The sequence below is a fragment of the Typopeltis vanoorti genome, chromosome 14 (assembly GCF_054136105.1).
Source record: "Typopeltis vanoorti isolate ZY-2024b chromosome 14, IOZ_Tvanoo_1.0, whole genome shotgun sequence".
NCBI classification, from domain to species: domain Eukaryota; kingdom Metazoa; phylum Arthropoda; class Arachnida; order Uropygi; family Thelyphonidae; genus Typopeltis; species Typopeltis vanoorti.
The window spans coordinates 9,755,117-9,772,095 of NC_143562.1; the positions used below are offsets into that span (position 1 = coordinate 9,755,117).

At 32.9% G+C, this 16,979-nt stretch overlaps 1 protein-coding gene across 1 annotated transcript in view; it reads left to right on the forward strand.

Annotated features, from left to right (window-relative positions):
• The window catches only part of LOC150099193 (uncharacterized), a 34,461-nt gene extending 17,820 nt beyond the window's left edge, over positions 1-16,641 (forward strand). Inside the window, exon 2 of the mRNA XM_090403780.1 lies at positions 13,372-16,641. Within this exon, the coding sequence (XP_090259906.1) occupies positions 13,884-15,350 (1,467 nt within the window). The 5' untranslated portion in view covers positions 13,372-13,883 and the 3' untranslated portion in view covers positions 15,351-16,641. The remainder of the gene's footprint in view (positions 1-13,371) is intronic.
• Positions 16,642-16,979: the final 338 nt, after the last annotated feature.

Sequence of the window (16,979 nt, forward strand, 5' to 3'; positions counted from 1 at the left end):
CCTCATCCACCTATTCTCCTTGGTAGGTACAACTGGTCAAGATCACTTTGTGGATGTAATGCATGATGCATAGTCATTAGTTTTCTAGTTTTGCGGTCCAATTTGTCCATGTCTTCTTTTGTCCGATCTATTATGCCAGCTCTTTATCGAAACACTGGTATAGCCCAAGAATTCATTGCTCTAATTGCGTTTAATCCATTTAGTTTTGTTTTCAGGATATTTCTAACTCTTTTGGTGTATTCTGCTGATGCCTGTTTAACTTTCTAGTGGAGAATGTCACTGGCTTCTAATATTCCTAAGTAATTATAGTGTTCGTGAGCCGAAATTGCTTTTATATATTTCTCTCGATCAAAAATAAACTTTGCTAGTGTCATTAATTTTTCCTCGTTTAATAGATAAAATTATGCATTTATCTAAACCAAATTCCATTTTGATGTCCTGACTGAAAATACAAATTGTGTTTAGTAAAGAGTCTATTTGCTGGGCTGATTTTCCTTATAACTTCAAGTCATCCATATACAATAGATGGGAAATTTTAATATTACATTTAGGAATTTCATATCCTTGTTTTATTCAGATCATAGATAAAGGTATAAAAGAAATGTTGAAGAGCAATAGTGGCAAGGAATCACCTTGGAAAATTCCACGCTTAATGCTGATATCTCCAAATCGTTCATTATTTACTATTAAAGGTGTTTTCCATGATTTCATAGCAGCAGCTAGAAAGAAACATATGTTTTTTGCTAATTCCAAATATTTGTAGTGATTTTAGGATCCAGGAGTGTGGGAGGGAATTGAATGCTTTCTTATATTCTATCCGTGCCATGTTTAAGTTAGTTTTCCAGTTTTTGAATTTCTGAGAATCATTTTATTAATTAGGATCTGGTCTTTTGTTCCTCTGGATATTTGAAAATTGACTTTTTGTTCAATCGGATAAATCTGATTATCTGATAAGTAATGGTATATGGAATTTGCTGTGATTGCAGTGAACAGCTTGAGCATAGTTGGTAGGTAGGTAGTTAGTTTTATTAACATACAGTTAATAAAAATTCTTAATTTTCTTGATGTGTGGGTGATATTATTTCATCACACCTGCTCCATATCTCTCTGTCTCTGCCACCACGCCAAACCTCTATTGCCATCATCATCTACATTGTTATCTACTGCCCACCATTACTAGGATTTTTTTGTCTTTAAATTACGTTTTCTAAAGGGATGATTTATCTGTATGTGGGATGAAAAACCGAATTTCTGGGAGAAAAAATCCTGCTACCTCTATATGAGATCGGCTAACTCACCTTCAATTGAAAAAATCCATATAAAGATTCCTCCTGCCATGGCTAGATTCAAACTTTCTGTTGCTTTTTCAATCTTGCAGTTCTCTTTTGATCCTCTTTATTTCATATCCATCCATTAATTATGGTAGTTTGCTATTGTACAAATTAGACGTTATACAGTCTGATCTTAATATAGTTTTTGCAGGGATGGCTTAAATCTATTATTTACTGTAATGATATTTGATATTTAAATGTCTGTCTTTTTGAGCTACATATGAAAAAATATAATTTCAGGTACTTAGTATTATTCACATCTTAAGTATATGAATGTATTTATTTGTTCTCTCTTTTGAAAGGCATTATTTTTGTTTTCTCTTTAGACATTCTCATATTATATTGTTCTGAGATTTCATTTAATAAGTAGTTTAGTGATCCTCAAAAATACTTTTCTGATGTAGCCAGTGGTTAAATTCTAAACGATTAAGTTCCGGGCCCTATACAAAATAATCAATTGTATTTACCTTTGAATGATATCCGGGGAAGCTCCAAACCTCCCTGTCCCACCATGCATTCGTAACCAGGCAACTATTGATATTGACCTTATATACACATTCAAAACTGTATACAACTGTTGAATAATAACACGATAATGTATGCATAATTACCATGAAGGAAGAAAAGTCACAAAACAGAAAAATGTTCCTACAAAATAACCAGTTGTATTTACCTTTGAATGCGATCCACTGGTCTAGTGTCCAGTCAGCAAATCTTTCCTTTCATTCAACATATTAGTATTATCACATTGCAACTGATGGGAATTCTGTGTTTCTGTGGATTTGTTAGAGACCTTTTTCTCTTCAGAAATTACAAACAAACTGTCATTATAAACTCATTTTCATTATCACTGTTATTTGAGCAAGGTACCAATGTATTTATCCATAGTTGAAATACCATACTTACTTGAATATAACTCGCCCTCGTATATAACTCTATATAACGTATATAACCTCGTATATAACTTTATCCAAGTGTGAGCATCACTGATTTTACTTTTTGAAAAAAGAAATTAAAAAGTTTTACATATACTTTGCACATGAAAAAAAGCTTAAACACATTCACATTGGGGCGATAGTAACTTGCTCCCATGGTAAATAGCATACCCTCCCAAATAGCCACTATACTCCCAAATAGAGGCAAGAAAAACAAGTATTTTTATCATGTCAGTTAATAAGATATAAGCACTCTGTGTAATATATTTCTCAACAAATAGTGCAATTAGAGACAATTGGATAAAATTGACACTAATGAATCACATGTCTCCTCATACAGAAACTATGCTGTATAGACTCAAGCAAAACCAAGTTGTACTGGCAAACACAGTATCTAGCTAAAATCTATTGTTATTAATTAGATGTGTGCAAGTTCACTCACTGCAAAACAGCAGTAAAATTCAACCAAACATGTTAAAATTCATAAATGTGTTAAAACTGAGAAATATATATAGTGAATGTTGTTATGGCAGTTTCACATATTATTATAATTCGGTTAAAGAGAGTTAACATTTCAACTCAATTGTCGGCTTGCTTTTGTCTTTGAGTCGCATGATCTTTTGTTAATAGCACACCAATCATATGCATGTCTTAATAACCTGACATTGCTGTGTGTTTTGTGTTAGGCTTAATTACCTTAAAGGGACAAGTCACAAAACAGAAATGGTCTGGGTCCGGTGCATAAAAAAGTTCTGGGGCCAGGCCCCTGATTGCCCTGGTTGAATTTAACTGTATGTAGCTAATACTATTTGACCATCTTCAAATAATCGTGTGTCTATCTTCATTTGTAAGTTCCTTTGTATACCAAATGAGCTATGCTCATTACAGATTGTTATGATTTTATTTATATCTATATTAAAAAGTAGAGGTAATGAGATACATTCTTGACATATTCCTGTTGATATGTCTTGCAGCTCTGATATTCATTCTAATTTGAATGCTATTTTATTTCCATTATATATTTATGTATATATTTATGAACAGGCTGTATTGTTAAATAGTTAAATCGGTGCTAATATTTTGAATTATTTTATTCGTTAATTTTATCAAAAGCTTGTTTATAATCAATAAATACTTTTTTCTTTTTTTTAAAATTCTTTTCTCTTTTTTAACTTTTTTTTGAATAAACATTGAGTCTATTCAAGATAGGTCTCTTTCGAATCCATTTTGTTCTTCTTATGGTTTGTCTTCTACAATATTGTTCAGCTTCTCTTTTAATATCCCAACTTATATTTTATACTCTACAGTTAATGGAATAATTCTCTTATAGTTATTGAAAGTTTTTTTTTCCCACTTAATTATACTATAAATGTAAAGATTCCAAGAAAATTCCTATGGCTATTGTAGACATTATTATTTGCTGTTTTTCTAACTTGGAATAATGAGTGCTATTGTCTAAGAATTAGGAGCTTTCGAGAAATTCAAACCTTAAATTAAAGATACCAAGAAATTGTATACTTGGTCTAATCCTTTATCCAAGTGTAAGCAAACAAAGTTTGCGCCCAGTGCCGTATTTATGTATAAGCTAAAAAAAGCTACAGCTTAGGGCCTCGCAATCTGCCGGGGCCTCAAATAAAAAAACAAAAAGACCAGCTGATGTAATTTAAAACAGTAGGGGCCTCTGGATTTTGTATAGCTTAGGGCCTCAGCAAGTCTAAATCTGGCCCTGTTTGCGCCTGAAGTATTTTCAGGATTTGGGCAACTCGTGGTAAAGGTGGTATGACTTCAGATCACTTGCCTTAGTATCCCATAATGCAATGCATTATGGGAAGGGCCCCCAGTCCTGAAAATACTTTAGGTGCAAACTTTGTTTGCTTACTTGTAGGCATAGGTTTCCGTGGTTTAGCAGTTCAAAAGAAAGATTCTGGTATTGCGATCACATGTTTATTAAGATAAATAAAAATAAACATAAATTTATTTTTTATTTATCTTAATAAACATGTGGTCACAATACTGGAATCTTTCTTTTGTTTGCTACACTTGTATAAAGGATTAAACCAAGTATATAATTTCTTGGTATATTTAATTTATAGTATAACCATGTGGAAAAAATTTCAACAACAAATTCAAACCTCATAAATTGAAGATACCAAGAAATTATGTACTTGGTTTAATCCATTATCCAAGTGTAAGCAAACAAAGTTTACACCTGAAGTATCTTTCAGGACTGGTGCAACTCGTGGCAAATAACTTCTCATCACTTGCCTTAGTATCCCATAATGCAAAGCGCATCTCCTTACGGACATGTATAATGCTGTGGATTAAGGGAATGGTGTCTACCCAGTGACCTTATGGGATACTAAAGCAAATGATGAGAATTTATACCACCTTTGCCACGAGTTGCTCCAGTCCTGAAAATACTTCAGGCACAAACTTTGTTTGCTTACACTTGGATAATGGATTAAACCAAGTGTATAACTTCTTGGTATCTTTAATTTATAATATAACCAAGTGAAAAACTTTCAACAAATTCAAACTTTATTCTTCAATTTTAGGAGTCTCAATAATTCACCGACATTTTTATTCATTTCCATACTTCTTTTTGTTTTGTTTTGTTTTTTTGTTTTTGTTTGATCTTTTCCTATTTTTCATTTTATTCATTGTATTTTTAGTTCTGATATCTTAATATTTTATGTTAGATTATTCTTTCTTTTATAAAATTTTACTCCTTTATTATCCAGAGATTTTTAAAATAGGTTACCCATTTTTCAAAGTATTGTCTTTATTTTTGCCTTTTCTTTTATTTCTTTGTTCCCTGTATTTTATTTATAGGTTTTTGGTTTTCCATGTATTTTATTTATAGTAAATTAAAGATCCCAAGAAATTATATTCTTGGTTTAATTCTTTATCCAAGTGTGAGCAAACAAAAGTTTGCCGTGAAGTCACTTCATGACTGTGAGAATTTGTATATGGAGGCTAATGACCTCATATAAATTGCCTTAGTATGTCAAAATACTATGCACATATCCTATGGGAATGGCCACTGCCCAGACTTGTTTTGACCCCCCCTCTCCCCCATTGTGGTCTCATCAGTGGGAGCCAGACCCAGAAGCAGTACCATCAACAAGGTGTAGCATAGAGGCAGCCTGCCTCACTGCGTGGCTTAATAAGGTGCTCATTCAGCCATATTGTGGGAGTTGCTGCCACTATCCTGTTAGCGTAGCAAGTGTGGAAGAAGTTTTTCTAAGTTTAAACTCATTAAAAATTATTTGCAAACAGCAATGACCCAAGAAAGATTGGTTGGTCTAGCAACTATATCGATGGAGGCAGACATTGCTTATAATTTAAATTTAGAAGAGCTTATAAACAGTTTTATTGTGCAATATCCTTGCAGGGGAAACATTTAATTAATATTATTATGTGATCATTTTGCATTAATGTTTCTCTTGTGTTATATTTTCTTCTTTTGTGTTCTTTATATATTTTGTTCTTATACTACGTGTGTTGTTGTTTGTGGCCCCTCGCTCTAATTCTTTTCTTAAAATTTTTCTCTAAACTTTGTCTATGAAATACTATGTAGGGATTACCTACTCTCTAACTTGTGTGAGGCATCCCCTTTTTCCTCAGACGAATTTATATACTGTGTCAGCCTGAGCTTAGGTACAGAGTATATCTCAACCTAGGGAGGGTCACAGAAATTAGATGCCACTAATGTGGTTACAACTAAATCAGAGGCCGTAGGTGTTCTACTCTTGCAGTTTAGCCCTTTCTTCTTAACTTACTTTGGGTATCCCCGTGTGCAAATACAGATCAGCAGGCTCGTAATTTTTATGAGTGGTAAGAGTCAGTCTGCATGGTCAGATCACACACATATGAAACAATGAAACATATTTAATGAACTCATAAGTAATACAAGACACATTATGTAAGACATTATGTAAGCAATACTAAATTAAAATCATCTAAGGTTTCACTCACTCCCTCATATCTTAAATATACAATTTCTCATTACATAGAATGTTTCCTTCAAATGGTTAAAATACTATATACAGTTGATCAGGTGCTCGATGGACACAAACACACCTTGTTTCCTTTTCGTATGGGTTAAAACATTGGTTCTTAACAAATTCATGGTTCTCGGACAGTCAGTCTAATGAGATTTAAAATGTCCTATAATCTGCTTATTCTTCAAAGTTCATTTTACATTCTGAAACACAAAATTTCTTCCGTTCACAATCATCCTAATGTTTAAGGGACAAAGAATATGTAAAGTACTTATCTTCATTGCACAGGTTTTCGGGATTCCTTCCATCTTTCCCTTGTAGTGGAAAACTTTGTTGTTCAAGGTTTGCTACCACGTGGGAATCACGTGTATTCTTAGAGTCTGGCACTTGCTTCTTCAAGAATTACATCGGTGCACTTTCTTTGCCGATGGCCTGCAATTTTATCTGCCATACTCTGCTGTGATGCCTTGCCGGGACCTACGGTAGTGAACTCTGGGAACGTAGGAGTTTGACATCGTTGACCACTGAGGAGCACACGGAGAGAAAACCGGAACAAACAAATGGGGGGGATCCAGACCTGTGTTGCTGCATATATTCTCCCCTTCCAGCACCCTCTTTTCGAGTTAGATTTTGCATATTCTGCCCTCTGATTCGTCCCCGACTGGGTGACCTCATTGCACCGCCATACAGGGCTTTCCATTTTCGGGAACGCATGCCTCTAGATATTTTCCATGAACAGCACCCATGGGCGCTTACAATATTATGGTGGTATTTGAGCAACCTTTGCCCTTTCTTAGGTGGTGTACTGACACTCTTGTATGTGTAGTTATAAATTGCTAGTAATTATCTCTACATATGCTCTTTGATTATCTTACATCTACAATTCTAATTTAGATCTGTCAAAACACATACTAAGTATTTCGTTCATCTTATTGATCATGATATTAATTCTTCTATGACATGAACTTAATTGCTGAAACGACAAGTATGCTTTCTTAGTGGGGCATATTCTGTTAGAATCTGGATGGGACTTCATTGTGAATGAAGTTGCCCATTTCAGATCTAACACTTGTAATAAAACAAAATAGCAATTGGAGATTTTCTTATATTTTTGTCTTATAATCTATCACGGGTGATATTTAATTGTTTGCCTCAGGACATGATCTAATCTGACAACGGCCCTCCCAGAAGTGACGCCAAGGTTGAAGTGATGCAGAAGTAAAAAATTCCATATACAAGCAGTCAAAAGGTGTCGCAACTTATTACTAAAATACTCTTAATTAGACATAGATGTTGAAAGTTTTTTAACTTGACTTTCTTGGCTTTCACTTTGATTACTTGTATATGGAAATATGGCTTCTGAATCACTTCAACTTTGTTATCACTTCCGGGTAGTGGCCCTTCCCATAATGCATAGCATTATTCATGTTCGTATCAATATATGCATTGTATTATAGTATACTAAGGCAATTGATGTGAGACCATTAGCCTCTAAATACAAGTGGCCCAGTTGTGAAGTGACTTCATGCCAAAATTTTTGTTTGCTTACACTTGGATAAAGGATTAAACAAAGTAAAGATGTCAAGAATATATATTTTCTTGGCATCTTTACTTTGCTTGGCAGCTTTTACATCTAACCAAGTGAAAAAACTTTCAATTTTATTTATAGCTTTTTGGTTTTCCATGTATTTTTTATAGGCTTTTTGTTTTCCATCTTATTTATTTTTAACCATTTGATTTAAATCACATTTTTTGCCATGACCTTGTGAAAACAGAATTTAATTCAAAACTTCTGTGTGTTCTTACATATAGAATTAACTCGGCTGTCTTAAAATTTATAATAATTGTCATATATCCTTTGTCTGATCGTGTACATTTGTGTATTTACATACAAATACCAAGTTCATTATTCTCATATTATTATTCATTTCTTGATGAAGAAATACGTAAAGCACTCAACAAAATGAAAGATGATGAATGAGAAAGCTACTGGTTTTGATAATATTCCAAAATAATTATGGAAAGAAGGTGGAGAAAGAGTTATAAATTACCTCCTGTCCTGTCCTGTCAGGTGTCTTCTCCCTCCAGGAGATTGACTACCATGTGTGTCTCCACCATGTCCTATTCTGTGCCTCTCTGCTGCATTCCTCATATGAGAGATAGGTCCAGTCTTCTATATTTTTCATCCACTCCAGTCTTTGTCTTCCTCTCTTTCTCTTTCCCTCAACAGTTCCTTCAAGAAGTGTCCTTTGTAGGCAGTTATGTCTCAGAATATGTCCAAAATATCTGACTTTTCTCTTTTTAATTTCTTAATTTTAATTTCATCAGGCTCCTGTTTACGCCTGCCATCTCTAGTACCTCTTCATTTGTCTTTTTGTCTTTCCATGATATTCTCATAATTCTTCGCAGCATCCACATTTCAAAGGCCTCCAGTTTTTTCACACTGAGATTGGAGAGTGTCCATGTCTCTACTCCATATAATAATGTAGACCATATGTAGCATTTGGAGATTCTTAGTCTTGTTTTCAGATTTAATTCTCTAGATGTTAGTAGATTTTTCATCCTGTTGAAAGTTGACCTTGCAATTTCAGTCCTTTTCTAATTTCAACTTCTGTCCTGCCATTTTCTGTAATCAAGTGTCCGAGGTATATGTATTTTTGCACCTGTCCTAATTTATTTCCTTTTATATTGATGCATATTTTTGGTATTTTCTTTTCTCTTGAAATTTTCATGATTTTTGTCTTTTTAAAGTTGAAACTGAGGCCATACTGTTCGCTATACTTGAGGGTTTCATCTATAAGAGTTTTGAGGTTATATTTGTTTTCAGCTAGAAGAACCGTGTCATCTGCATATCTTAGGTTATTAATATTTCTGCCTCCCCAAAAGTGATTCCTTTGAGGTTACTAATTTTATTAAATATTTTTTCTGTGTACAGGTTAAAGAGAATCGGAGAAAAGACACAGCCTTGTCTCACACCTTTCTGAACTGGAAATTCTTCTGAGCTCTCTATTTATTCTCAAAGATATAGTCTGTTCGCAGTAAAGATTAGTTAATAGCCTAATGTCTTTCCCATCTATGCATATTTTTGAAAGGATTTCAATTAATTGTTCATGTTGGACATTGTCGAATGCCTTTTTGTAATCTATAAAGCAGAGGTACACATCTTTTTGTTTTTCTAGATATCTTTCTATGATGGTTCTGACATTGAAAATACCTTCTCTTGCACCTACATTTTCATTGAAGCCACTTTGTGTATCATTTATTTCTATGTTTATTTTTCTTTTATTTCTTTCAAGAATAATGTATAGGAGGACTTTTGATACTTACTGATGAGGCTGATTGTCCTGAACTCTTTACATCTTGTAGCTTTTGTTTTTTTGGGAATTGGAACGAAAATTGAGTGATTAATATCTTTTGGTAGAAATCCAGTCTCGTATATTTTATTGCATAATTTTGTTAGTGATTTCAGTCCTCCTTCGAGAGCCCTCAACCATTCTGCCAAGATGTTATCTATTCCTGCAGCTTTATGTGGTTTTAGTTTTCTCATGGCATTTTCAGCTTCATAGAGTAAAATGGATGGTCCTTCTAAATCAGTCTGTTCAGGAATATCATTTCTTTGTTGTTCATATAATTTCCTTGTGTATTCAATCCATCTTTCCATGATTTCTTTTTTATCCATTAGAATATGGTCTCTTGAGTCTCTAATGACACTTGCATGGTTTGCTGTATTTGTCCTGCTTGTCATTTCTCTGATCTTTTCATGCATTTCTCTGCTTCTGTGTTTTCTATCAAGGTTTTCTATATCTACACATTTATATTTAATCCATTCCTCTTTGGCTTTCCTGTATTCTTTTTTTATTTCTTTATTCATGCTTTTATATTCAGGTTTGTTCTTTAACTTTTTTCTTTGTTCCATCAACATCAGTATTTTTTCATTCATCTAGGGTTTATTCCTTTTACTTTTCAATTGTGGGAGTGTATTTGTGGCTGCTTCATTGATGCTATTCTTGAATGTTTGCCAGTTCATGTTAATTTCATCAATTGGTGTTCTATTTTCTGTGTGAGTTGTGGTGTCAGACTTGTTAAGGGATTTTGTGAATTCTTTTATAAAGCAGTCTTTAGCTTCTTGATTGTTAAGTGAGTCTGAATTATAAGTTTCTCTTATGAATGGTTGGCTTGATATCTTAAGTTTTATTTTGATTTTTGCAATCACTGGGTTGTGGTCTGATCCTATGTCTGCTCCAGGATGTGTTTTTGTTTGTGTTATTGCATTTTGGAATCTTTTGCTTATTATTATATAGTCAGTTTGGTTTCTGTAGATGTCCCCAGGGCTTTTCCAGGTATATAGTCCTCTGGGAGGATGTTTAAATAATATGTTGGCAATTATTAGGTCATTGGTTTCCCATGCAAAATGAGATTTTTTCTGAGCCCACTTTTGCATTTAGGTCGCTCATTATTATAACATTATCTGACTTAGCACTGGAGATTGCCCAGTGCTAAGTCAGATGAACCCAAGATCACCCAGATGAAGAGTTGTTCCAACTCTTCATCTGGGTGATCTTGGGTTGGCGCATATGCTTGGATAATATACAGGTTGAATGGTTGTGCAGTTATTTTGGCTGTTATGATTCTGTCATTTATGGGCCAATATTCCTGTAGAGATTTTGCAATTCTATTACTTAGGACAAGTGCTACTCCATTAAGGTGTAAGTCACTGCCAGAGTAGATTATAGTGTGATTTTTTCTTATTATGCCTGTATCTGTCCGCCTCACTTCACTGATACCTGCAATATCGGCCATCATCACTTCTAATTCCTGGAGTAGGTTATCTAATTTGCCTGCCTCGTAGAGTGTTTTCTGACTTTCCATGTTACTATTTTCAAGAGATTGCTCCTGGTTTTCAGATAAGGGACATCTGAGAATATCCTCCCTGGAGGGTTTGGGATATTATCTTCATACACTACCCTAGTAGTTCTTGTCTTACAATTCCTGGGTTCAAGCTCTTCTTCCCTGTAGCTATAAGAGCTGATGGTTGCAGGGGTCTCGACCACATCTCTAACTTCATATTGTGACATGGTGTGCTTCATGGTTGACAATGGATAAATACGTGGTGAGGCTCCGATCTCTTCCATGACGACTGGCCACAAGTCCCTTAGATGTCAGGAGTGTGCCCTCGATGTACCACACATCTTGCTGTTATGCTCTTGATGCCATTGATCAGTCAGTATTGATTCTTCTGCCATCTTGACCATTCCACCAGAGCCCAACATTCTGACCCTGAGATCAGCGGCTGACATCGATACTAAGGTGCTACCTCTCCATACACCCCATAAATTACCTAAGAAAACTAATTAACAAAATAATTATTGAAGAGAAATTTCCTAAAGATTGGAAGATATCAAAACTAATTCCATTGCATAAAAAAAAGGCAAAAAAAGATTGTGTGCTAACAATAGGCCTATCTCTCTACTAAATTTTGGTTTCAAGATTTTCATCTGTATTATACAAAACCAAATTAAATCTATCTATGAAGAAAACTTCGACAAGAACAAGCAGTTTTTGTAATACAGAGACTAGCAGACCTTACAATAGAAAACAATTTGTTCTTTATTGATCTTTCCTTGATTATAAACAGGCTTTTAATGCAATAGGTAGAAAATACATGATCAAATTCCTTGAAAAAACTATCATAGATCTCTATATTATTAATCTCATTAAGCTGAATTATCAAGGTACAAAAGCAATAGTGAAATTTAACAAAGTAGAAACAGAAGAAATATATATTGTAAAAGGAGTTATGTAAGGCTGTCCACTCTCACCATATTTATTTAATATATATATTAGTAATGTCATTGAGGAAGCTCTAGAAGCTTCCTCAATGTACTATGTACTAGCTTCTCAGTAAATGGAACCAACATCACCAATATCAAGTATACAGATGAGAATAAATTTCACTAAAACTAAAATAATGACAATAGGGAAAGAAAAGAAACTAGTTAACATTGATATTGATAATAAATCTATTGAACAAGTATCTCAGTTTAACTATTTGGGATCACTTATTATGGAAGATGTAAATTATGTGAAAACAATAAATTATAGAATATGTTTAGGCTGGTCTGTAATAAGAAAGCTAAATAAAATTTGGAACAGTAATAAAATAAGTAAACAGCTGAAACTAAAAATATAAAACTCAATGATATTGACTATGGTCGTCTAAGGCAGCGCTTCCCAAACTGTGAACCGCGGCCCCCTTGGGGGCCATTAGTTTTGTTGAGGGGCCATGAAATAATGAAAAGAAATTTAAAATGTTTAAGACTGTGTGCCATGTCAAATGTGTATGTAAGATACTAAAAATGCCATATTTGCATTTGATTTTTGTGATATTCGCTGTATATGTTTCGGATTGAATATAAATACAATAAATATTATAATATGTCTGTATTACGATTGTTTTTTAATGGGGACCATGAAATATTTTAATTTTTTCAAGGGGGCCTTCACATCCATAAGTTTGGGAAGCACTGCTCTAAGGATGTGAAAGTTGAATAACAAAGAAAAAGAAAGAAATAAAATTACAAGCATTTGAATCCAAATGCTTATGAAAAATAAACCCACCTAAATGGACTGAGAAAAAGACCAATCAAATAGTGAGGAGTGAACTAAATTACAAAGAACTAATATTAGACAAACTGAGTAAAAATAAATTAAAATAATATCATTCTGTAAGCAGAATGATTCAACAGAGATTACGTTACATTACTCCTTCAGGGATGGAAACTACCGAACAGACAAAGGGCAGACCAAGGATAAGTCAGATCACTAATATTAAGAAAGTTACTAAGGTCAACAGTCTTCAAGATCTTTCAAGAAAGACTTTATTTAGAGAAGAATGAAGATATACTCATTAAGTACTTGTCTTGATGGAAGAGAATCAATCAAATTATTTATTTATTAATTGCATTCTTTTTATTAACATTTTATGTACTGTTATTGGTATGTAATAATAATAATAATGAAGTTCATTTATTAGTAAGTGTTGTGTTTTTTTTTCTTATATTAATTATATGAATACTAACCTAATAATTTTTCTCCTTTCAGAGATTGATCATACTTCATGGACAAGAGACATTGAAATTCTATTTAAACATCATATTTTTAATTGTAATTATTACTGAATGTTATCAATGAATCTCCTTTCATAGCACAAAATAAAACATAGTAATCTTTTCTGAAGAATCTTTCAGACTCTTTGGAAATCTTTTGAAATAATGAAGCAGTATTTACTTTCCATTCCTGAGAAAACTTTTGTTAGTAAAACCTTTGGTAGGTGAGAATATAATAGTTTTAAAATTTTAAATCAGCATGCTAAACAGAAAACTTTTAGCTCTAAAGAGATTTCATGTTTATTAGCAATACTTTCCACCTCAGATTTTATTTTCGTCTCTATTAATCATAACACAAGAAACTGTAATAGGTATTATAAATCATGTCATATTTATCTAAAGAGACATGGATGTTCATACAAGACTTCACACTAAAAAAAATGAGAAACTTTAAATGTGTAACCTGTATTATGATTTTCACAAATTTTACATTAAAAAAAACATACAATGCTCCACACTAATGACAAATCCTTTATTTGCATAATATGTGGTGAATCGTTTTTGCAGTCACATCTTAAAGATCATGCAAAAGTTCACACTAGTGAGAAATCTTTTTGTTGTGAAACTTGTGGAAAATTATTTTCTCATGCTTCCTATCTTAAAGTACATGCAAGACTCCACACTGATGAAAAACCCTTTACATGTGAAACTTGTGGTAAGTCATTTTCACAAATGTTATATCTTAAGAAACATTCAATGATTCACACTAACAAGAGGCCATTTATGTGTGAAATATGTGGAAAATCATTTTCTTGGTCCCATCATCTTAAAGATCATAAGAAAGTTCACGCTAAGGAGAAGCATTTCAGGTGTGAAACTTGTGGTAAATCATATTCAGCTGCTTCCTGTCTTAAAGTACACACAAGACTTCACACTAATGAGAAACTCTTCACATGTGAAATTTGTTTGAAATCATTTTCTCATTGTCATCATCTTAAAGATCATATAAGAATTCACACTAATGAGAAACTTTTTAGTTGTGAAACTTGTGGTAAATCATTTTCAAACAGCTCACGTCTTAAAACACACACTTGGGTACACACCAATGAGAAACCTTTCAGGTGTGATATTTGTGGTAAATCCTTTTCTCAAGCTTCTTATCTTAAAGTACACTCAAGATTGCATTCTAATGAGAAACCCTTTACATGTGAAACATGTGGAAAATCATTTTCTTATTCTCACCATCTTGAAGATCATAAAAGAACTCACACAAATGAGAAACCTTTTATTTGTGAAACTTGTGGTAAATCCTTTTCAACAGTATCAAATCTTAAAGTGCACACAGGACTTCACATTAAGGAAAAACCCTTTATTTGTGAAAGCTGTGGAAAATCGTTTTCTCATGCTTGTTATCTTGAAGTACACACCAAATGCCACACTGATCAAAAACCTTTCACATGTGTAACTTGTGGTAAATCATTTTCACAAATATTATATCTTAAGAAACATTCTATTATTCACACTAATGAGAAGCCATTTATGTGTGAAATATGTGGAAAATCATTTTCCCAGTCACATCATCTTAAAGATCATACAAAAATTCACACTAGTGAGAAATCTTTTAGTTGTCAAATTTGTGGAAAATTATTTTCTCATGCTTCCTATCTTAAAAAACATGCAAAAGTCCACACTGATGAAAAACCCTTCACCTGTGTAACTTGTGGTAAATCATTTTCACAAATGTTCTATCTTAAGAAACATTCTGTGATTCACACTAATAAGAAATCTTTCATGTGTGAAATATGTGGAAAATCATTTTCTCAGTCCCATCATCTTAAAGATCATAAAAAAGTTCACACTAAGGAGAAGCGTTTCAGGTGTGAAATTTGTGGTAAATCATATTCAGCTGCTTCCTATCTTAAAGTACACATAAGACTCCACACTAAAGAGAAGCCCTTTACAAGTGATATTTAAAATCATTTTCTCACTCTTCTCATCTTAAAAATGATGAGTTCGCACTAATGAGAAATATTTTAGTTGTGAAATTAGTGGTAAATCATTGTCACATGCTTCCAATCTTAATGTACATAAAAGTGCACAGCAATGTAAAACTGTTACTTCATATAAATCATTTTAGAAGCTCACCTCTCAGAAACCACTTCAGAATTATGATCTAAGCAAGCACAGATATGTTTGCTATGTATTTGTAGCTTATAATTAATCTAAAGTTTATAATGATGTGAAACCCATTGTGAATAAATTTAGAATAGAATAGAAGAAAATGTCATTCACATTCAAGATTTCACTTGCACATAATTTTACCAGTGAACTAAAAATAAATTATTTTGGGACAAATTTTTTAAAAATGATTTCTTGTAATTCTGTATAACATTGTTTTGACTCTTGGTATATATGAAAATGAACTTGCTTAGAATTACTTTGAAAGTTTATTCTTTTTAAATATTTTTACTGATAATGAATTTTTGTAAATTAAAAAATTCATCAAAGTGCAAAACATAAATCAATTGACTTGTTACTGATATAATTTTATTATTGTTTCACCAGTTTGAGTATCTCTCAGACATATTTGACCACTAAGGTTTGATTATCTGTGGATGTAGGGAATACTCTCATAAGCATTTGTTGATTAGAATAGTAACCAAGTGGAAACTATGATTAACTCCATTAGCAGTTCAAAAAAATTATGCACTCAAATGATGGAATAATTTATAATCACAATAAAAACTCATTGATTTGCTTATTATAAAAAATAGTCATTAAACATTACTTCCATGGAGTTAAAACATTTATCACAATGACCACTATACACTTTATTATTCCACACTCTAATCTACCTTTAGCACACCCCATCCCACCTGCTGATCTGTACCACATGATCATCTCCTCATTCTATCTGCAAATGTTTTTTGCTCTGTTAATTATGTGAGTTCTGACCAGTTTGCCTGTTTTGCACAAATAAAATCCTACATTTTTGGGAGAAAAATTCTACTACCTCAGTACAAGATCATTTAATTTGCCTTCAGTTTATGAAAGCAGTATAATGCATCCTTGATGGAATTTGTACTTGCATCTATCCAGAAAAAGGGCATTGTAATAACCATTAACCTGTGTAGCTGAACGTTTTAGTTGTGTAATTAATGTTTTATTTTTATATAAATAAATGTTGCTTCCTTCAATGAATAGAAAAATGATACTTTTTTTCACGGTCCTATTCAACTAAAAGCTTATAAACCTGTACTGTATGTATGTACTGTTATACTGTGAATGCATTCGGTATATTCTTGAAATTGTGTTCTGTAGACACAGTGATATTAATACATTTGCAAACCACTTATACCTCCACTAAGCATGGTAGTTGCAACATATTTATTATTGGGAATCATCTGCTGCCTAAATATGTGAATCATGCCACAGTGGATTGAAACTCACTCCTTTATATAGGAAAGCAGGAATGCTATCTGATGTATGGAGAAGTGGATGTCCCCTCCAGGAAATTAGTGCATTTCATTTTGCAAAACATACAATTAACAGACAGTTGCTTCAGACAAAACTCTAAATAGATCAAATAGCTATCTAAAAAAC